Source organism: Anopheles arabiensis, chromosome 2, assembly GCF_016920715.1.
Source record: "Anopheles arabiensis isolate DONGOLA chromosome 2, AaraD3, whole genome shotgun sequence".
Taxonomy (NCBI): domain Eukaryota; kingdom Metazoa; phylum Arthropoda; class Insecta; order Diptera; family Culicidae; genus Anopheles; species Anopheles arabiensis.
In genome coordinates this window covers 45,693,948-45,708,697 of record NC_053517.1, presented here as the reverse complement: position 1 = coordinate 45,708,697, position 14,750 = coordinate 45,693,948, and the positions used below count along the sequence as shown (strand labels likewise).

General features: G+C 44.7%; 3 protein-coding genes across 6 annotated transcripts in view; 2 read left to right on the top strand and 1 right to left on the bottom strand.

The window, feature by feature from the left end:
- The window catches only part of LOC120901411 (serine-rich adhesin for platelets), a 36,167-nt gene extending 31,481 nt beyond the window's left edge, over nt 1-4,686 (top strand). For 2 of the 3 annotated variants that reach the window (XM_040309337.1, XM_040309346.1), the window contains 6 exons: nt 344-678; nt 750-846; nt 929-1,135; nt 1,207-1,625; nt 1,713-1,896; nt 1,971-4,686. In XM_040309337.1, coding sequence (XP_040165271.1) covers nt 344-678; nt 750-846; nt 929-1,135; nt 1,207-1,625; nt 1,713-1,896; nt 1,971-2,021 — 1,293 coding nt within the window. In that variant the 3' untranslated portion in view covers nt 2,022-4,686. The remainder of the gene's footprint in view (nt 1-343; nt 679-749; nt 847-928; nt 1,136-1,206; nt 1,626-1,712; nt 1,897-1,970) is intronic. The other variant, XM_040309355.1, reaches the window with a different exon arrangement.
- On the bottom strand, nt 4,674-5,721 carry LOC120901430 (heme oxygenase 1). Its single transcript, XM_040309380.1, has 2 exons — nt 5,493-5,721; nt 4,674-5,427 (listed from the first exon to the last, which is right to left on the bottom strand). The coding sequence occupies exons 1-2, from the start codon at nt 5,587-5,589 to the stop codon at nt 4,775-4,777; spliced, it is 750 nt and encodes a 249-aa protein (XP_040165314.1). The 5' UTR covers nt 5,590-5,721; the 3' UTR covers nt 4,674-4,774.
- A 278-nt stretch (nt 5,722-5,999) lies between these two features.
- LOC120897084 (putative tRNA (cytidine(32)/guanosine(34)-2'-O)-methyltransferase 1) overlaps nt 6,000-14,750 on the top strand; it is a 50,920-nt gene continuing 42,169 nt past the window's right edge. Inside the window, exons 1-3 of one of the 2 annotated variants that reach the window (XM_040301698.1) lie at nt 6,000-6,237; nt 6,300-6,958; nt 7,035-7,214. In XM_040301698.1, the coding sequence (XP_040157632.1) occupies nt 6,117-6,237; nt 6,300-6,958; nt 7,035-7,178 (924 nt within the window). In that variant the 5' untranslated portion in view covers nt 6,000-6,116 and the 3' untranslated portion in view covers nt 7,179-7,214. Of the gene's footprint in view, nt 6,238-6,299; nt 6,959-7,034; nt 7,238-14,750 lie in introns of those variants that run through there. The other variant, XM_040301697.1, reaches the window with a different exon arrangement.

Genomic DNA, 14,750 nt, shown 5'->3' with positions numbered 1-14,750 from the left:
AATATTGGACCTGGATTCTTTTAAGTTAATCTCACCTGTACTTGTAAAAGTGAGTGAATTTCAAATTGTTGGAAGGTACTACACATGAAGTATTAATCCTGCTATAAGCTTCTTAGAGTACTTGCTCAAACATTACACATGGGACCAATATTTTATTTTACTCAAGAAGTTTTTGTTTTTAAACTATATTCTCTTGGTTTGTGGGAGTGTGAATTTCTTTACTACCTTTACCTTATCTACTCCGAATTGGCGTGCGAGTATGAACGAGTGCACATAGTGTAAATACTGGTTCCTAACCCCGCCGACCCCTTGGGCAGACAGGTGCACGCTTGCGCTGATCTAGATGTACTATCCGCCGTTGCAGATCGTGTTCCGCAAGCGACAGAATCAGGTCTCGTACGGACAACGCTGCCGGCCGGTCGGTCTCGACGCTTACAGCCTGGACAATGTGTCCGTGTACAACAGCGTGCGGCGCAAGGGCAACACGGCCCGCATGTCCAAACGATCGTACGGCAACTCGGCGTTTGAGGATCCCAACTTCAAAACCAACCCGCTGACGGTGGCCGAGTTGGCCAACATCATCCACAACAAGACGGCCATTTACGACGAGTTCAAGGAGATCCCGAACGTGACTGCCCGTGCCGATGAGGTGCCGGAAGGATGCGAGGATAAGAATCGGTAAGCTTTGTGAGCGAATGTTTTGGGTTGAAAGTGATAAATGATCGAAACCCCGTTGCCATACTTTAAAGGTACGCAAACGTAGTTCCACTGCCGGAAACACGTGTTCATCTGAAGCGCATGAATGACGATGAAAAGACGGAGTACATCAATGCCAACTTTGTGAAGGTATGCGCATGCGTCGCTATGATTCTGGGTATCTTGGTTACTAATTATCGTTCTCGTTGCATATGCTCTCTTGTCTGTGTAGGGTCCCAAAGATTCTGCCAACTATTACATTGCCTGTCAAGCCCCGATGGAGAACACGATCAACGACTTCTGGCGCATGGTGTGGGAGCAAAACTCGAAAGTGATTATCATGGCGACGGATCTGAGCGAAAACGGTGTGGAGAAGTGTGCCGAGTATTTGCCACCATCGGTTGTACTGGACAACAGCCGTACGTTTGGAGATTTCGAGGTGAGGTGGCTCTACACATCCCCAAAGCTTATGCAATCTTTCATATCACATAATCCATTCCATTTGCGCAGCTAACGTTGAAAAACCGTGAAAATAAGGAGAAGTACACAATCTCAACGGTGCACATGCGCCACACGCCCAGCAACAATCTGCGCGAGATCATGCACTTCTGGTATCAGTGGCCCGACACGGGCGTCCCGATCGACGAGTCTTCCATCATCGGCATGCTGCTGGAGGCGCGCACCCACCTGAAGCTGTCTCCCTCGGAGCTGGCCGAGTTTGCCACGATCGCGGAGGAGTCGGAGGAACAGCCATCGGAACAGCCGGGTGCCGGCAATGGAACTGATAACTCTAGCAATAATAATAACAACAATAATAACAATAATGCCACCAGCAATGGGACGCCGGCCGGTGCGGGCAAGGAACCGACCAGTATCGTCAGCAACGGCGGCACCATGGACAAGCACAAGTCACTGCAGCGAACTCAGGGGTATGGCGTTTGCTTTGTTGTGCGTCGTAGAGGAAGAAACGATGTTTGAATGTGTTCTTTTTTGCTTTCATTTTTAAACCCTTATAGACCACTTACGGTGCACTGTTCGCCGGGAACGGGACGCACTGGAACGCTGGTGGCGTGTGACATTGCGTTGCGTCTGCTAGAGGTGCCGCCGCGCACGGTGGATCTGCCACAGATTGTGTACTACGTACGACGCGGCCGGGCCAGTGCCGTCCGGACACGGGAACAGTATGAACTGATCTACCGGGTACGTAGCTCGTTTTGCGTGTTCGGTTTGGCAATGCCGATGCACTAACGTCTACTCTTTCGCACACATTGCAGGTATCGAACGTGTACGCGACCAAGTTAACAGGCCCGACCATAGAAACATAGGAAAGACTCATTTAAAATCAAGTATTGTGAGTATGTTCGACACACCTCGGATGGAGCGGATGAGCGGATCTCCATCGTTCGGTCCTCGATCCTCCAACGACTCGATCGACTCGATTGCGACGGGGGAGCGAGACAGAGCAAAAGCACAGCCGTAAAAAAACACATACACACACATACAACCGTTCCGATAGCGGCTACTGGCTACCGGGAATAGAGGAGCATCGTCCATCGTCCTCCAGTGCATCAAACACCAAGGATTCTTCTTTCGACCTATGTTCCTTTCAGGGCTCCCGTCTGTCTTTCCTGAAGCTTCCCCCTCACACAAAACAAAAAAAAACTCACCCAAGCACACACATACACAGACAAATGAAGTCGCGAGCGAGATCGATCGTGGCCATACACCGTCCGTAGCCGGATGGTGGTGCTGGCTCTCAGTAGCCAGCATGACCATCCTGCCGCGTGCTTCGGTGTCGGGATTACTCATAATACTTGATTTTAATCTCTAGCAGGGACTAGAGAAGATCGCCCAATCGTTCGACCACTTTCCTAACGGCGAAAAGAGCGGAAAAGTATTGCTTAGCGGCGGCCCAAAGCTGTGCCTCATGATATTGTTATGGACGTATCGTTTTTTTTTTTTAGGAAATGCACTTAAAAGCATCAAACAAAAACAAAAGACATCAAAACTTTTACAACGATGCCTTTACAACACAGTTGCCTTACTTTTCGACCAAAGTAAACACGTGTCCGTAATGGAACAGATTCTTACGCAAAATCTCAACCAATATGCAGCACTTAACACATTACCACTGTTAATTCTGGGAAAAAACCCAACTTATTATGGGATTTGTTTGTAAATGTATTATCCACGGTGTATCCTTTATCCTTTCTGTTTGTTTGTGTTGGGGCGCTCGAGCGCTCAGTGTGGAGTAGCATAAAGGGGCATGTTCTGTTAACTGAATTAGTGTAGCTTCAAAAATGACGAGAAGGAGGATCGTTTAACGATCATCGCACGTGTCGCAGTTTTGTACTCTGAAACAGAACTGTGACGGGCGTTAAACAAGGTAGCGTGTAGCAGATTTGTATCGTGACCGTGGAAGGCAGGAACTCCTTTATCGATTAGCCGTTGAACAATTTGATCACAATCCGGCACCGCGCTGTGAGGGATGTGTGTAAAGAGGGAGAGAGCCATGAGGTGCAGGTAGATGGGGAGGAACGGAAGGAACTTTGTTTTGTTGCAATATAGGATATAAAGGAGCAGTTAAACTCATAACTACATGTATCATCTATGACACTCTTAGCTAGGTAAGAATTTAGGATAATGGAAAGTTTCCCACCCGTTTCTCTTGCTCCGTTTATCTCGCTCTCACTCTCTCTCTCTCTCTCTCTTTCGTGTCCCACTCCACGCGGAATTTCCACCTCGGCTTGTGACGAGTGGAAAATAAGTAGGTTAGCGTAGGATTTCAAATGTAGGATTTTCCTGACCCCCCACGTGGCGTCACTCAACCACTGGCCAGCGGAATTCCCAATGCCGTTCCACGCGATATATGTTGGTCGAGATGACGATTCGAACTTACTAACTGACGAAAGATTTGATTAGAAATGTGATACTTTAGCTACGGGATATTTACACCGAAAGAGGGAAGAAACACACACACACATACACACACACTTACTATTATTGTACACGGCGATAGGTTTATAGGCAAATTTATAGTTATATATACGAGCAAAACGGGACAGATGAAGATTAATGCGAGACAGTGCAGCTGGCGCACGGCAGAGAAGAGAGTTCCTTTTGCAGCTCCCAAGACGACGACATTGATCATATATGGGTAAGCTAGGGCAAAAGAGTACCACTGATTTCAAAAGCTATAAAAAGAGCTAACGGTAAATAACGGTAAATTAATTGTCCATTTTTTTGTACATCTTTTGGTTTTGTACATTAGCTCGATTCGTGTGTGTGTGTGTTGCATATTTATACAACAATCATACCTGATATTTCGTTTCTACTGTAATTCGGCTACAGTGGATAGGGTTGTTTCACCTTTACAAAAAAAGCTCAAATTTAATCACCAGCACACACGGTTGCGTTATTTCTTGGTTCAATATTTATCCCATTGCTGCAGAGTGTTCTATAGTCGAAAGGGTATCCTTCCTCTGGGTCACCAACAACGCACATATCAAACGTAAACTATTTTCCATTTTGAGGCTTAAAACTTAATGAAAAGCAATTGAAGAGATTTCTGTGCTCGCTCTTGTACATCTTGTAGCTTGGGTGGATTGTAAGGGAAATGAATTGTGCAGCATAAGCGCAGATTATACCGATAGTTTGTCTGCTCCAATGTAATGCAACGGTGCACACCGAATTGACCACTATTAAGAAGCGAGGGTTCGATATTACGATATTACATTAATAATAATAATATTCGCAAATGTTTTGGGTGCTATTACTTTGGATAAATGTGAGAAGCAGTTCTCATCGTCGGAGAGGCAAACAACGTCCTGTACCACGGTGAATGATTCGCATTTTACACGTGGACGCGGACGGCTACCTTTCTAGAGTCTATTACAATGTTACAATTCCTAAGGGGTAGCGACTAGCTACCGGTCAAAGGCAACGCAATATTAGAAGCAAAATATTACTCGGAAAGAAAATGTGAAACGACGGCTTGCTGTATTATTTTGTGTTTACTGTTGAAATGTCCGAAATATTACATTGTTCAAAAGAGTTCAAGCGTCTTCTACATTTACAATCACAACGTTTGCTCTTGCTTCTGATCAAACTGGTTTCGCACGACGTACTGCATTAATATGATGGCAGCAATTGCCATCGCGATGTACCTTACGATACGCATGTTGGCCGAACCAACACCCTCCACCGTCCGGATGATGGAGTTGTTCAGTTCGAACACCTTCCTGCTTTCGTCCAACATTCGCTGGTGCGTTTCCTCGTCCAGCCGAGCGCCAAAATCGTCCACAATTTTGCGCAAACGTTGCTTCAGCTCGTAAATGCTGTGATCTTCGAATGTGGTAACGGCCGCATCTGGGGCCGGTTCTGCATCCGCTCTTCGGAAGGGATTGATTCGGCGACCGATAGATCGGCGCTTCTGTAAAATTTGTCCCCCAGACAGGAGTCCCATGTAGAGATGGTAAACGTAGGCCAGCAGTAGATTTGCATTCTCCTGCTCGAGTTCTTGCAAGTGTTTCAAATAGGCACGCACTTCCGGCTTTGGGGTGTGGCGTTCGAGCCACCGTTCGCCGAGATAGTAGCGGAGGTCCTGCTCAAACTGTGCCGTTCGATGCAGCTCCGGTGGGAGAAAATCATGCGGTACGCGTTGTTCGAGATGTTTGAACACGTCGTAGAAGATCAGCAGCCCATCAGCCCAAACACGACTGTCGTAGAGAGCTGCGGAAAGCAGGAAATAATACACAATTTTAGATCGCATATTGTGATAATGTCCCGTCACTTACCGAAGGCTAATTTTGCGTTCACAAGTGCATCACTAACATTGTGTATTTCTCGAGTAGCTATGCGCATTTGCTTCGAAAAAGGCACATTTTGTGCCATTTTGCCGATGCGAAGTGATCCGAAATCGGCGATAGACTAGAATGTTGCGCAAATTGGCGTAAACAACAAAGAATCAGCTGTTCTTTTGTGTATGTTTGATGCAGGAATCTTTTGGACCGGATGACAAAAGGTTCAGGAACGTAAACAAAGAAACGGTTTAAAGGGCCAAGCGTTTCGTGTGCATTTAAATGACAGCAACAAACGCTTCATGATTTTAGAACATTTAAAGCATTTAGAACAACCGCGTTTGAATGTCCATTTTAATTATGATAAATAAATTTGAGATTATATGCGTGGCCTCATTTAACCTATTTTATGCATGAACTATGCTAAAGTTAATGTAATGTTTATAAAATTCTATTTATACCAAATCAATTATGTTTTGTTCGTATAGTCGCGGCTTAAGCTGTCAAGTGCAGATGAAAAAACCGCACGCATCAACAACACATTTTTCCTCTAGCGATAGTACTGGGGAAAACAATTATTAAGAGGAGAAGTGTCCAGTGGTTGCAGTAAAACAATATAAAATGGGTAAAACTAGCAAAGACAAGCGCGATATCTACTATCGCCTAGCGAAGGAAGAAGGTTGGCGGGCGCGCAGCGCATTCAAGCTCATTCACATTGACGAAGTGTTCCAGATATTTGACGGTAGGCATAAGCACTGCTTCATCGCGATTGCCCGATGCTTGAAACAGTTCTATTGCTTTTAGGTGTAACGCGAGCGGTCGACCTGTGCGCCGCCCCGGGCAGCTGGAGCCAGGTGCTGTCGAAGCGGCTGTACGAAAGCCGCGATCCGGCGGAGCGGGATGAGGTGAAGATCATCGCCGTGGACCTGCAGACGATGGGTCCGCTGCCGGGCATTATCCAGCTCCAGGGTGACATTACCAAGCTGAGCACGGCGGAAGCAATCATCGAACACTTTGGCGACCAGCAAAAGGCTCAGCTCGTTATCTGCGACGGTGCACCGGATGTGACTGGTTTGCACGATATCGACGAATACATCCAGTCGCAGCTGCTGCTGGCGGCACTGAACATAACGACACACGTGCTCACGCCGGGCGGTACGTTTGTGGCGAAGATCTTCCGCGGCAAGGATACGTCGCTGCTCTACTCGCAGTTGCGGATATTTTTCGAGCGAGTCACTATCGCCAAACCGCCCAGCTCGCGAAACTCCAGCATTGAGGCGTTCGTGGTGTGTCAGGACTACAGGCCACCGGAGGGCTACGTGCCGCAGCTTATCAATCCCATGCTGGACGACGTTCAGGTGATAGCGTGCGAAACGAGCGCTCCCGTCAATCGGTCGATCGTACCGTTTCTGGTGTGTGGTGATCTGCGCGAATTTGATTCCGACATGTCGTACAGTTTAAATGTAAGTGTGCACGTACTGTCCGTTGTGTTTGCCGTTTGGTTTAGCAAGCAAGCTTTCTTTCGTTTATCCCACACAGATTGATCCGGAAAAGGATTACGAGTATCGGGACGTGGTGCAGAAGCCACTTGCGCCGGCCTACAGTGAGGTACTGGAGCGGATGAAAACGACCTCCCTCAAGCATGGCAGCATAAAGGTGGAAGCGGATAAAAAGAAGGATTAAATAAAATCATTCTTCGAAGTATTCACTTTTACAACCGTAAGTCATTAAAACGCGGGTAATGGTTTTGTTTTTTTTATAGTTTTGATGTAGATGTTACACTCCGAATGGTTATTTGTTGTTGTGATGATTCAAACAGCCACCGGCATCCCCACTGAACCGTTTGCTAATCGATTACAAGCAGTAGAACAGTATATATTGTGAATTAAATGGGTCCATCAAAAACAGCCATAACTCAACTCCGTACGGTTCAGTTAATCGGGCGAATCTCGGGACAGTCAATTATATTCACACGACTAGACGTAATCGTTACCGATGGATCGATAACGATTGCGATTAACGGTACGGCACTAGGAGAGTAGTGGCGCTATGGGTGGAGGTCGTTAAATTGGCCAGATCCCTAATTGCATTTTTTTTTCATTTCACACCATTTCCATACGCTTCACATTAGCGTTTACAGCAGAAGCCAAGAGAGAAACAGAGAGGGAGAGGGAGGCAGCTAATGGGGACACATTTCTATTTGCATAATTACTTTCAAAAGTGGATGTTTTGGATACATCCAGCCTGTTCAAGCTGCAGTTGTGGCAGGAGTGACAGTTAATCGAACGAAAGTGTTTCCGGTACTTACATTAATTGCGTTGTTTTACGTGACTTAAATGTATATGAACCCATGTACCGCGCTTAACTATTAGGAGTGAAGTTTATCGTTCTTATTTTTTTGTAATGTCGAGATCGCATCATTGTACGCAAAATTAATATTTCATTCCCATAAACCACGCGGGCATTTTCATTGCAAATGAAATTGATAAAGTGCACGTTACCGCACCATGCTAGAGACGTGTGTGTGTGTGTGTGGGGGGGGGGGATCAACAATGTGGCATGCTTTAATTTGTGCAACGATCATTAATGTACACACAATACCTGGGGGGTGGGGGTGGCGGCTGTCAGGCGCGGCGGCCCCATGCTACCATGGCAGTTGTCGTTGCATCACACATTTTTCTCAATTTAATTGGTTGATATTTTGGTGGCCGATAATGTTTCCTTCCATCCGTTTGTTCCCATCGATTGCAGCTTACAATTTGCACGGCTCTTCGCGCACACACATGGTCCCCTTCCGCAATGAGCCACCACGGAGATACCATACCACGATGGGGATGGAAATGTGATGGATTTTAACCGTATTCTTTTTTTTGTTCATCCTGTTTCTTTGTGTTCCTTGTATGTGCAGCGTTGCATTTGGCTTTTGGGGATTTTTCTTTGTGATAGCCTCTTTCTCTACCGAGTGTAATTGACACTGTTACCGTCCTCTATGGGAGGGAGTGGTGGAAAGGGAGATGCTGGCGGTGGCAATGCACACCGGCAATATGATAAAACAACCAATTAACACCTGTAAAACACGACATTCCCATCGACAGGCAACGTCATGAACAGCAGGCAGTTCAACAAGCTGGGAGGAGAAACCATATGCTACCTGAGCCGTTTGCTCATTATGCAAAACTTTGCATGTGATTTGATGCGAGGTTAATGTTTTTGATCTGCAGAACAAATGGCTCCCAGCCTTCTGCAGGTTGTCTGGTGTCGAGCCGTGCGATTATTGGGGTGCAAAAAGGGATTAAACAAAAATGGGGAAGGTAAAAACGCACGAAAAAGCATGAGTGCAAGAAATTCCACGTTTCATAAATGTAGGTACAAACAAATTAAGAATGTAAAAATATTCGTACGCTTTTTCGGGGCGGCACGGACGTATTTCGGACTCACCGGGCTCAACGAAAGAACGAAACAAACACACACACAAAAAAACAGTTTCAAAGAGCCGTAATGCATAATAATAACAATAATAATGTGAAAGCCATCATGCGTTCAAATTAAAATGATAAAAAAAAGAATGAATATGCAGAACAAAAACAAATCTGGGGAGTTCTGGGGTACGGGGTAACGCATATACAGTAACGATCGACCTTATGTTGCACCTGTTTTTCTGTGTTATAGTTTTTTTTTGTTTGGTCTCTTATCTGTTTTTAATGCATTTTTATTGGTAGTGATAATAATAATAATCGATAAAAGAATGATTCATGTTAAAATGCCCCCTTTGTCCCCTGTCGACTGTAACACGGTAAATCATGCGTGCCTTTTAAAAATGCACATTTTCATGCGATGTTTGAACCATTTGCCAACGAGCTTTAATGTAGATACATTCCGTTAATTTGGCGAACTACCTCCTGCACTTTAAATTAAATATCGATAATTGTAAAAATATCTTCCTGTGTCAGGAGCTTTCAATTAAAATGGCCATATTTAAGTGCGACTTGAATAGTTTAGGAGCATAGGATCGTTTTGCTTCCAACGGTTCTGCATTTTGAACGGAGAGCTACAACCGCTTACCCAAAACGACGATGCAGATGAGAACGCAGATGATGCTGACGATGATGCTGATGATGATGGCGCAAGAACGCAGAAGACTCTGGTGGTGCTAATTACCCTTAACAGTTGTTTCATCTTTGCAGCCCTTTTTTGCTCCGTTTGGCCGATCTCCTTCCCTTTTTGGCGCCTGGAGCCTTTTCTTGCAATTCCAGATCATTTAACCTTCTGCTACAATTCTGTCCATTTCTGTGGCTCCGTTTCCATTCCATTCGTTTCATTGCCTTACATTGCCTTCTTGTGATACTGCTTGCTGCCTTCATCCAGGGAGGGAGAGCTTTTTTGTGTTATTGGTTTTATTATGCCATTTCTCACTTATCTATCACATTACACAGCGACATGCGCACACATACACCGACACACACACACACAAACACACACGCACACATACACACATTTTTTTCCTGCAAATCTTAGCGGCAAGAGAGTGCGCGCGGAGATAAATTGCGGATTTAAACTTTTTCACATACATTCATTTCTATTTTTTAGATGGTTTTCTCTCTCTCTTCTCCTTCTTTCTTTTATGCCCTCTCCACCCCACGCTTAAGATTCTTTCCTCCTTCCCCCATTTTTCGATGATCGGAGCGCGGCTTATCTAGATTACATCCTTATTATTATGGTGCTTTTGTCGTTTTTCGTTCTTTGCTGCTGCAACTATTTTGGGTTTGATTCTGCCCGTGCTTGTCGTGAGCTTCGATTTCTCCGCGTCTTGATGTGTGCGTCTATAGCCTTGTTTGTTGGTTTGTTTGTTTGTTTTGTGCATTCCTTGTCTCTCCTGGCTGCTTAATCCGGCCATCAACGGTGGTGGGAGCTTTTGGGTATTTGACATTTGGTTTATCATTTGATTTTATTGCAACGTGCTCTTAAAGCTTTCCACCTCTCCCGTGCTCGCGTACCACGTTGACTGCGGTTTATCGCGGGAAACCCGTTTTTCTTACGCGGGTGAAGGTTTAAGGGGAGGGGGGGACCTTTCCCCAATCGACCGCACACTGCTGGTACGGGCACTTCTTTTGTTTCTCTAACCGTATCGTCTTACCTGGTTATCACTTGTTTTTTGAAAGCAATGCGATTTTTTAGACTATTAACTTTGGTCGGATTTTTGGGATTTTTTTGTGGGCTTTTTGCTCTCTTGCGTTTGGGGGATGATTGGCGGGCTGCTTGTGAAGTTGAGCTCATTCTCTCAATCACCCCACGGTTGTGCTGCTTTCAGCAGATTCTTTCGTTATCCTGTCAGAAATTGTGTTTAACGTTCCTGCGTACCAATGTGCACGGTAAGAGCCAAGGAAGTTCGATCACCGTTCCCCGGACATCGCTTCCCTGCTTCTTTTCACATTATCGAACTCTGCAAGCGTTTAAGTATGATTTGTGTACGGACCGTTTGTACCATTACCTTTCCGTTTTGGTTGGGCTGAGAGCACTCACGTGCATAACCACCCCGTCCAGACAAGATATCCGGCAGAGTTCAACTGTCTCTGCTGAAAATGATTCTGAGCGACTTTTTGTTCTTGTGTCGACCGTGCGCTTATCAAGATTTGGGATAATTTCAGGCGAAGCTTTCGGTCGTCCGTTCCCTCCCTTGGGCTGGCGTTGGAGTTGGGGTCGGTGGGGCAGGGGGAGGGAGGAAAGGGGTTGAAATTTTGCAAGACCGCGCCACGCCATTGTGGGACGTGCCTAATTAATTGATGCATCGCGGAAAAACGTACTCCCAGCGGGGATGATGCAGATGTGTGAGTCCGTCCCGATCGTCTTTCCCGACCGCCACGGGGTTCATTGAATCTCCACGGAGGTTTCGCAACGCCCCCCGAAACCCCTTTGGCAAGGGTGAAACAGAAACGCAAAACGATGGGATAAGAAAACCATCCCGGCCAGCCCGGCGGGGTGCATGAATTGTCGTCGGCGGCCGTTCTCGGGCGCAGAACGTAAAAGAGAACTGAAAGAGAGATAGACAGAGAGGAACTCATAAAATTGAAGGCACCTACAGGTACGGGTCGGTTTGGGGGACGGTAGCTGTGCGAGGCAGGGGGCATGAGTATGCGAAAGACAAAACGAGAAATTATTCCCCACTACACTACAACCCCTAATGACCACTGATAGTTCACTCCGGGCGGGCGGCCAGTCGGCAGCACGGTTTGCCATGGGCATCCCTAAATAGCTTTTGGTACGGGCGCCCTTTTGGTGGAGCATTCGGTTTGAACGGACGTTCAAATTCGTACACGCATCATGAGGAAGCAAGGGTCCGTTGCACGCTTTAATGCTTCTATGTATGTATGTATACACACACCCACACACACACACACACACACACACACACACACACACACACACACACACACACACACACACACACACACACACACACACACACACACACACACACACACACACACACACACACACACACACACACACACACACACACACACACACACACACACACACACACACACACACACACACACACACACACACACACACACACACACACACACACACACACACACACACACACACACACACACACACAAATAAACACACAAGCAAGTGCTCCCGGAAGGAAAGACAGGGCAAATGGGAAATTTAAAAGTGCTGTCCGGTTTGGTGTAAGGGCCCCGTTTTTACAGCCGCTTGCAAATGCACCGCACCGAACTGCATGCATATGCAATTTGACCACACATCGTACTCAATCTCTCGTTTTGTTTTCTCTCCATGGAGATCTAGAACTGAGCTGGGCCACGCTCACGTACACGTACGGCGATAGAAACGGTTTTGTAGTGAGTTTGCCACAGTTCGACTAGCTCACTAAGGCACGGAGTGTCTCACTAATTGCAAGGGACATTATTATGAGGAGTTTAGGTGGAATTTGGGCTAAGGCAGTGGTCTATGTAAGAAGCTTAGTTTTGCATACATATGTTCCGTGGTCAACACATACTTTGGATGTATTTTTTGTAGAATTTTGGGGCGGTTCCGTGGGTACAGTCGTCAATTCGTAAATAATATGCCCATAATGGGTTCAAGCTTAGAATGGACCGTCCCCCCCGTACTTAAAACAGATTTAGTACTACTAAACAAGTGTCCAAAGCCTGTATAGGCCAGCATGTCCGTGTAGAATGTTACGCTAAATAGAAGAAGAAGTATATTTTGTTGAATTTGTTCAAAGCTTTTAGATCAAATATATTTAACTTTTGCCTGTTGATAATTTAATATTGATAGCAAAAAAAATACTGTACAATGTTTAGGGGAAGGTAAGAAAAGACGGACAGTGTGGGTAAGAAGGACACTTCTCTTAAATACATAATAAAAGTATTTTTCGAATAATTCAACAATGCAGCATCCAAACTGAAAGTAAAACAACACATTTAAGAACATTTTTGGCATAATATATACAACACAAAACACATTTTCATTCGTGTGCACCCTTGTGGATCTAATTTGACTACTGCGGAACTTAAGCTCTACAACTTGTATTGTTTATATTTTTGGAAGTTTTATTACATGAGTGAGTTGTCGTGATTATTAAGCAAACAACTGGTGAAAACACAAGAATGAAAGTAATAAAATATCTTGTTTTCTGGTGGTTTAAAGCATCCTGCCACCAAAGCGAGTAAGACGGACACATTGTCGTGGGGAAAGATGGACACCGAATTTCTTGATTTATTTTACCTCTAATGTCAATTGTTGATAACTCTATTTCATAAAACACCTTTTATAAGGATATTTCGAAGATATAAACCTTTTTAGCAACTAAAGAAAGTATTGAAATTAACGAGAAATGAAACACCGGTCATGAAATAGCAGCCATGCGTTTTGCTATTACTCGCTCGACGCTGGTGAGGCACTTCACAAAACCCAATATTTTGCCACGATTCGGACAACTTTAATTAATAAAAAAGGGAGCACTGATATGAAAACGTGCAGGCACAGATGAGGGATACTATGGGATTACAAGTATCAAAAAGTTCACTATTCAATCGAAAAAATGGCTTCACCTATTAACAAGTCATAAAAACATGCTTTGGTCACGGACTTTCCGCGGAGTAATTTCCTAAAGGGAAGATCTAGACTGTTGTTCTGTAAGCTGGGGTAACGTCAGATCTTAGTGTCCGATTTTTCAATAATGCTTTAGATTCTGCATTCTTTGAGGTGTTAGAAGTGGCGCTTACAATTCCTAAACGAACGGCTGAATGAAACGCCGTTGCATTTGGCCAAGAATTGGTTTATGTACGTACCATGACGTGAAAATCTATGGGATATGTTAAAATACTATAAATCTCTTCAATTTCCAACGTTTTCTAAAGGTGTCCATCCTACCCTCCATGGTGTCCATTATTCCCTTATAAGGTGTCCGTCATACCCGAATATCTCAAAACGTTTAAAAACCAAGTTTTTATTTCATGAAAAAATCTTGAAAAGTAATAAAATTTTCAACACATTTTCTGATAAAATATGAGTTTAAGATAATGTATGTACGTTTTCATGGTCATCTTATTTCCCTAGATTTTTAACATTTTCCTTAAAGTGTCCGTCTTTACTTATCTTCTCCTATCCATCTTTACCTACCTGTACCTAAGTAAATCGTTTTTTTTTTACAAAATATAACCTTATGTCTCAAGCTGTGTGTTGCCAAAATATTCAATTTATGTTAAGTAATTAATAATTTAATTGGTTTAATAAAAAAAGCCAATATTGGAATTACAGTTGTTATAAATCTGCTCAAATATCTTGTAAATTTATCAAGATTCCAAGTGTAAAAAATTGATGCCTTAGAGGCAAATTCATACATCAATTTTGATGTGGGGTATAAATTCTTCAAATGAATTCTGACGCCACAAACAACAAAGATCTAGTTTTGACAAACCATACAAATTAATGATGAATGCAGCCTTCATCTTGCCAAAACATATCCGGGATGGGAGGAGGTATACGTTTGAAACAATTTGCATAGGCTTTCTGCTTCAGCAAAGGTACTGGCAATACACAGACCACGACCTTACCTAGGGACACTCTCGTGCGCTTCCAATCCGTCACGGTCGTAACCGGTTCTCGGGCCGGACGGTACGGACTTCTCCGGCAATGCTGTAATTCCAGTCCATCCTTCTCGCTTGTCGCACGTTCGGGTCGGCATGCCCGCGGGCCGGTAGTTGGGGGCACCATTTTCCA

Bases quoted from the DNA above. Each gene is read 5' to 3' on its own strand.
- LOC120901430 (XM_040309380.1), bottom strand. From the start codon at position 5,589: ATGGCACAAAATGTGCCTTTTTCGAAGCAAATGCGCATAGCTACTCGA. The intron at 5,428-5,492 runs GTAAGTGACGGG...TGCTTTCCGCAG, and splicing joins GAACGCAAAATTAGCCTTCG to CTCTCTACGACAGTCGTGTT.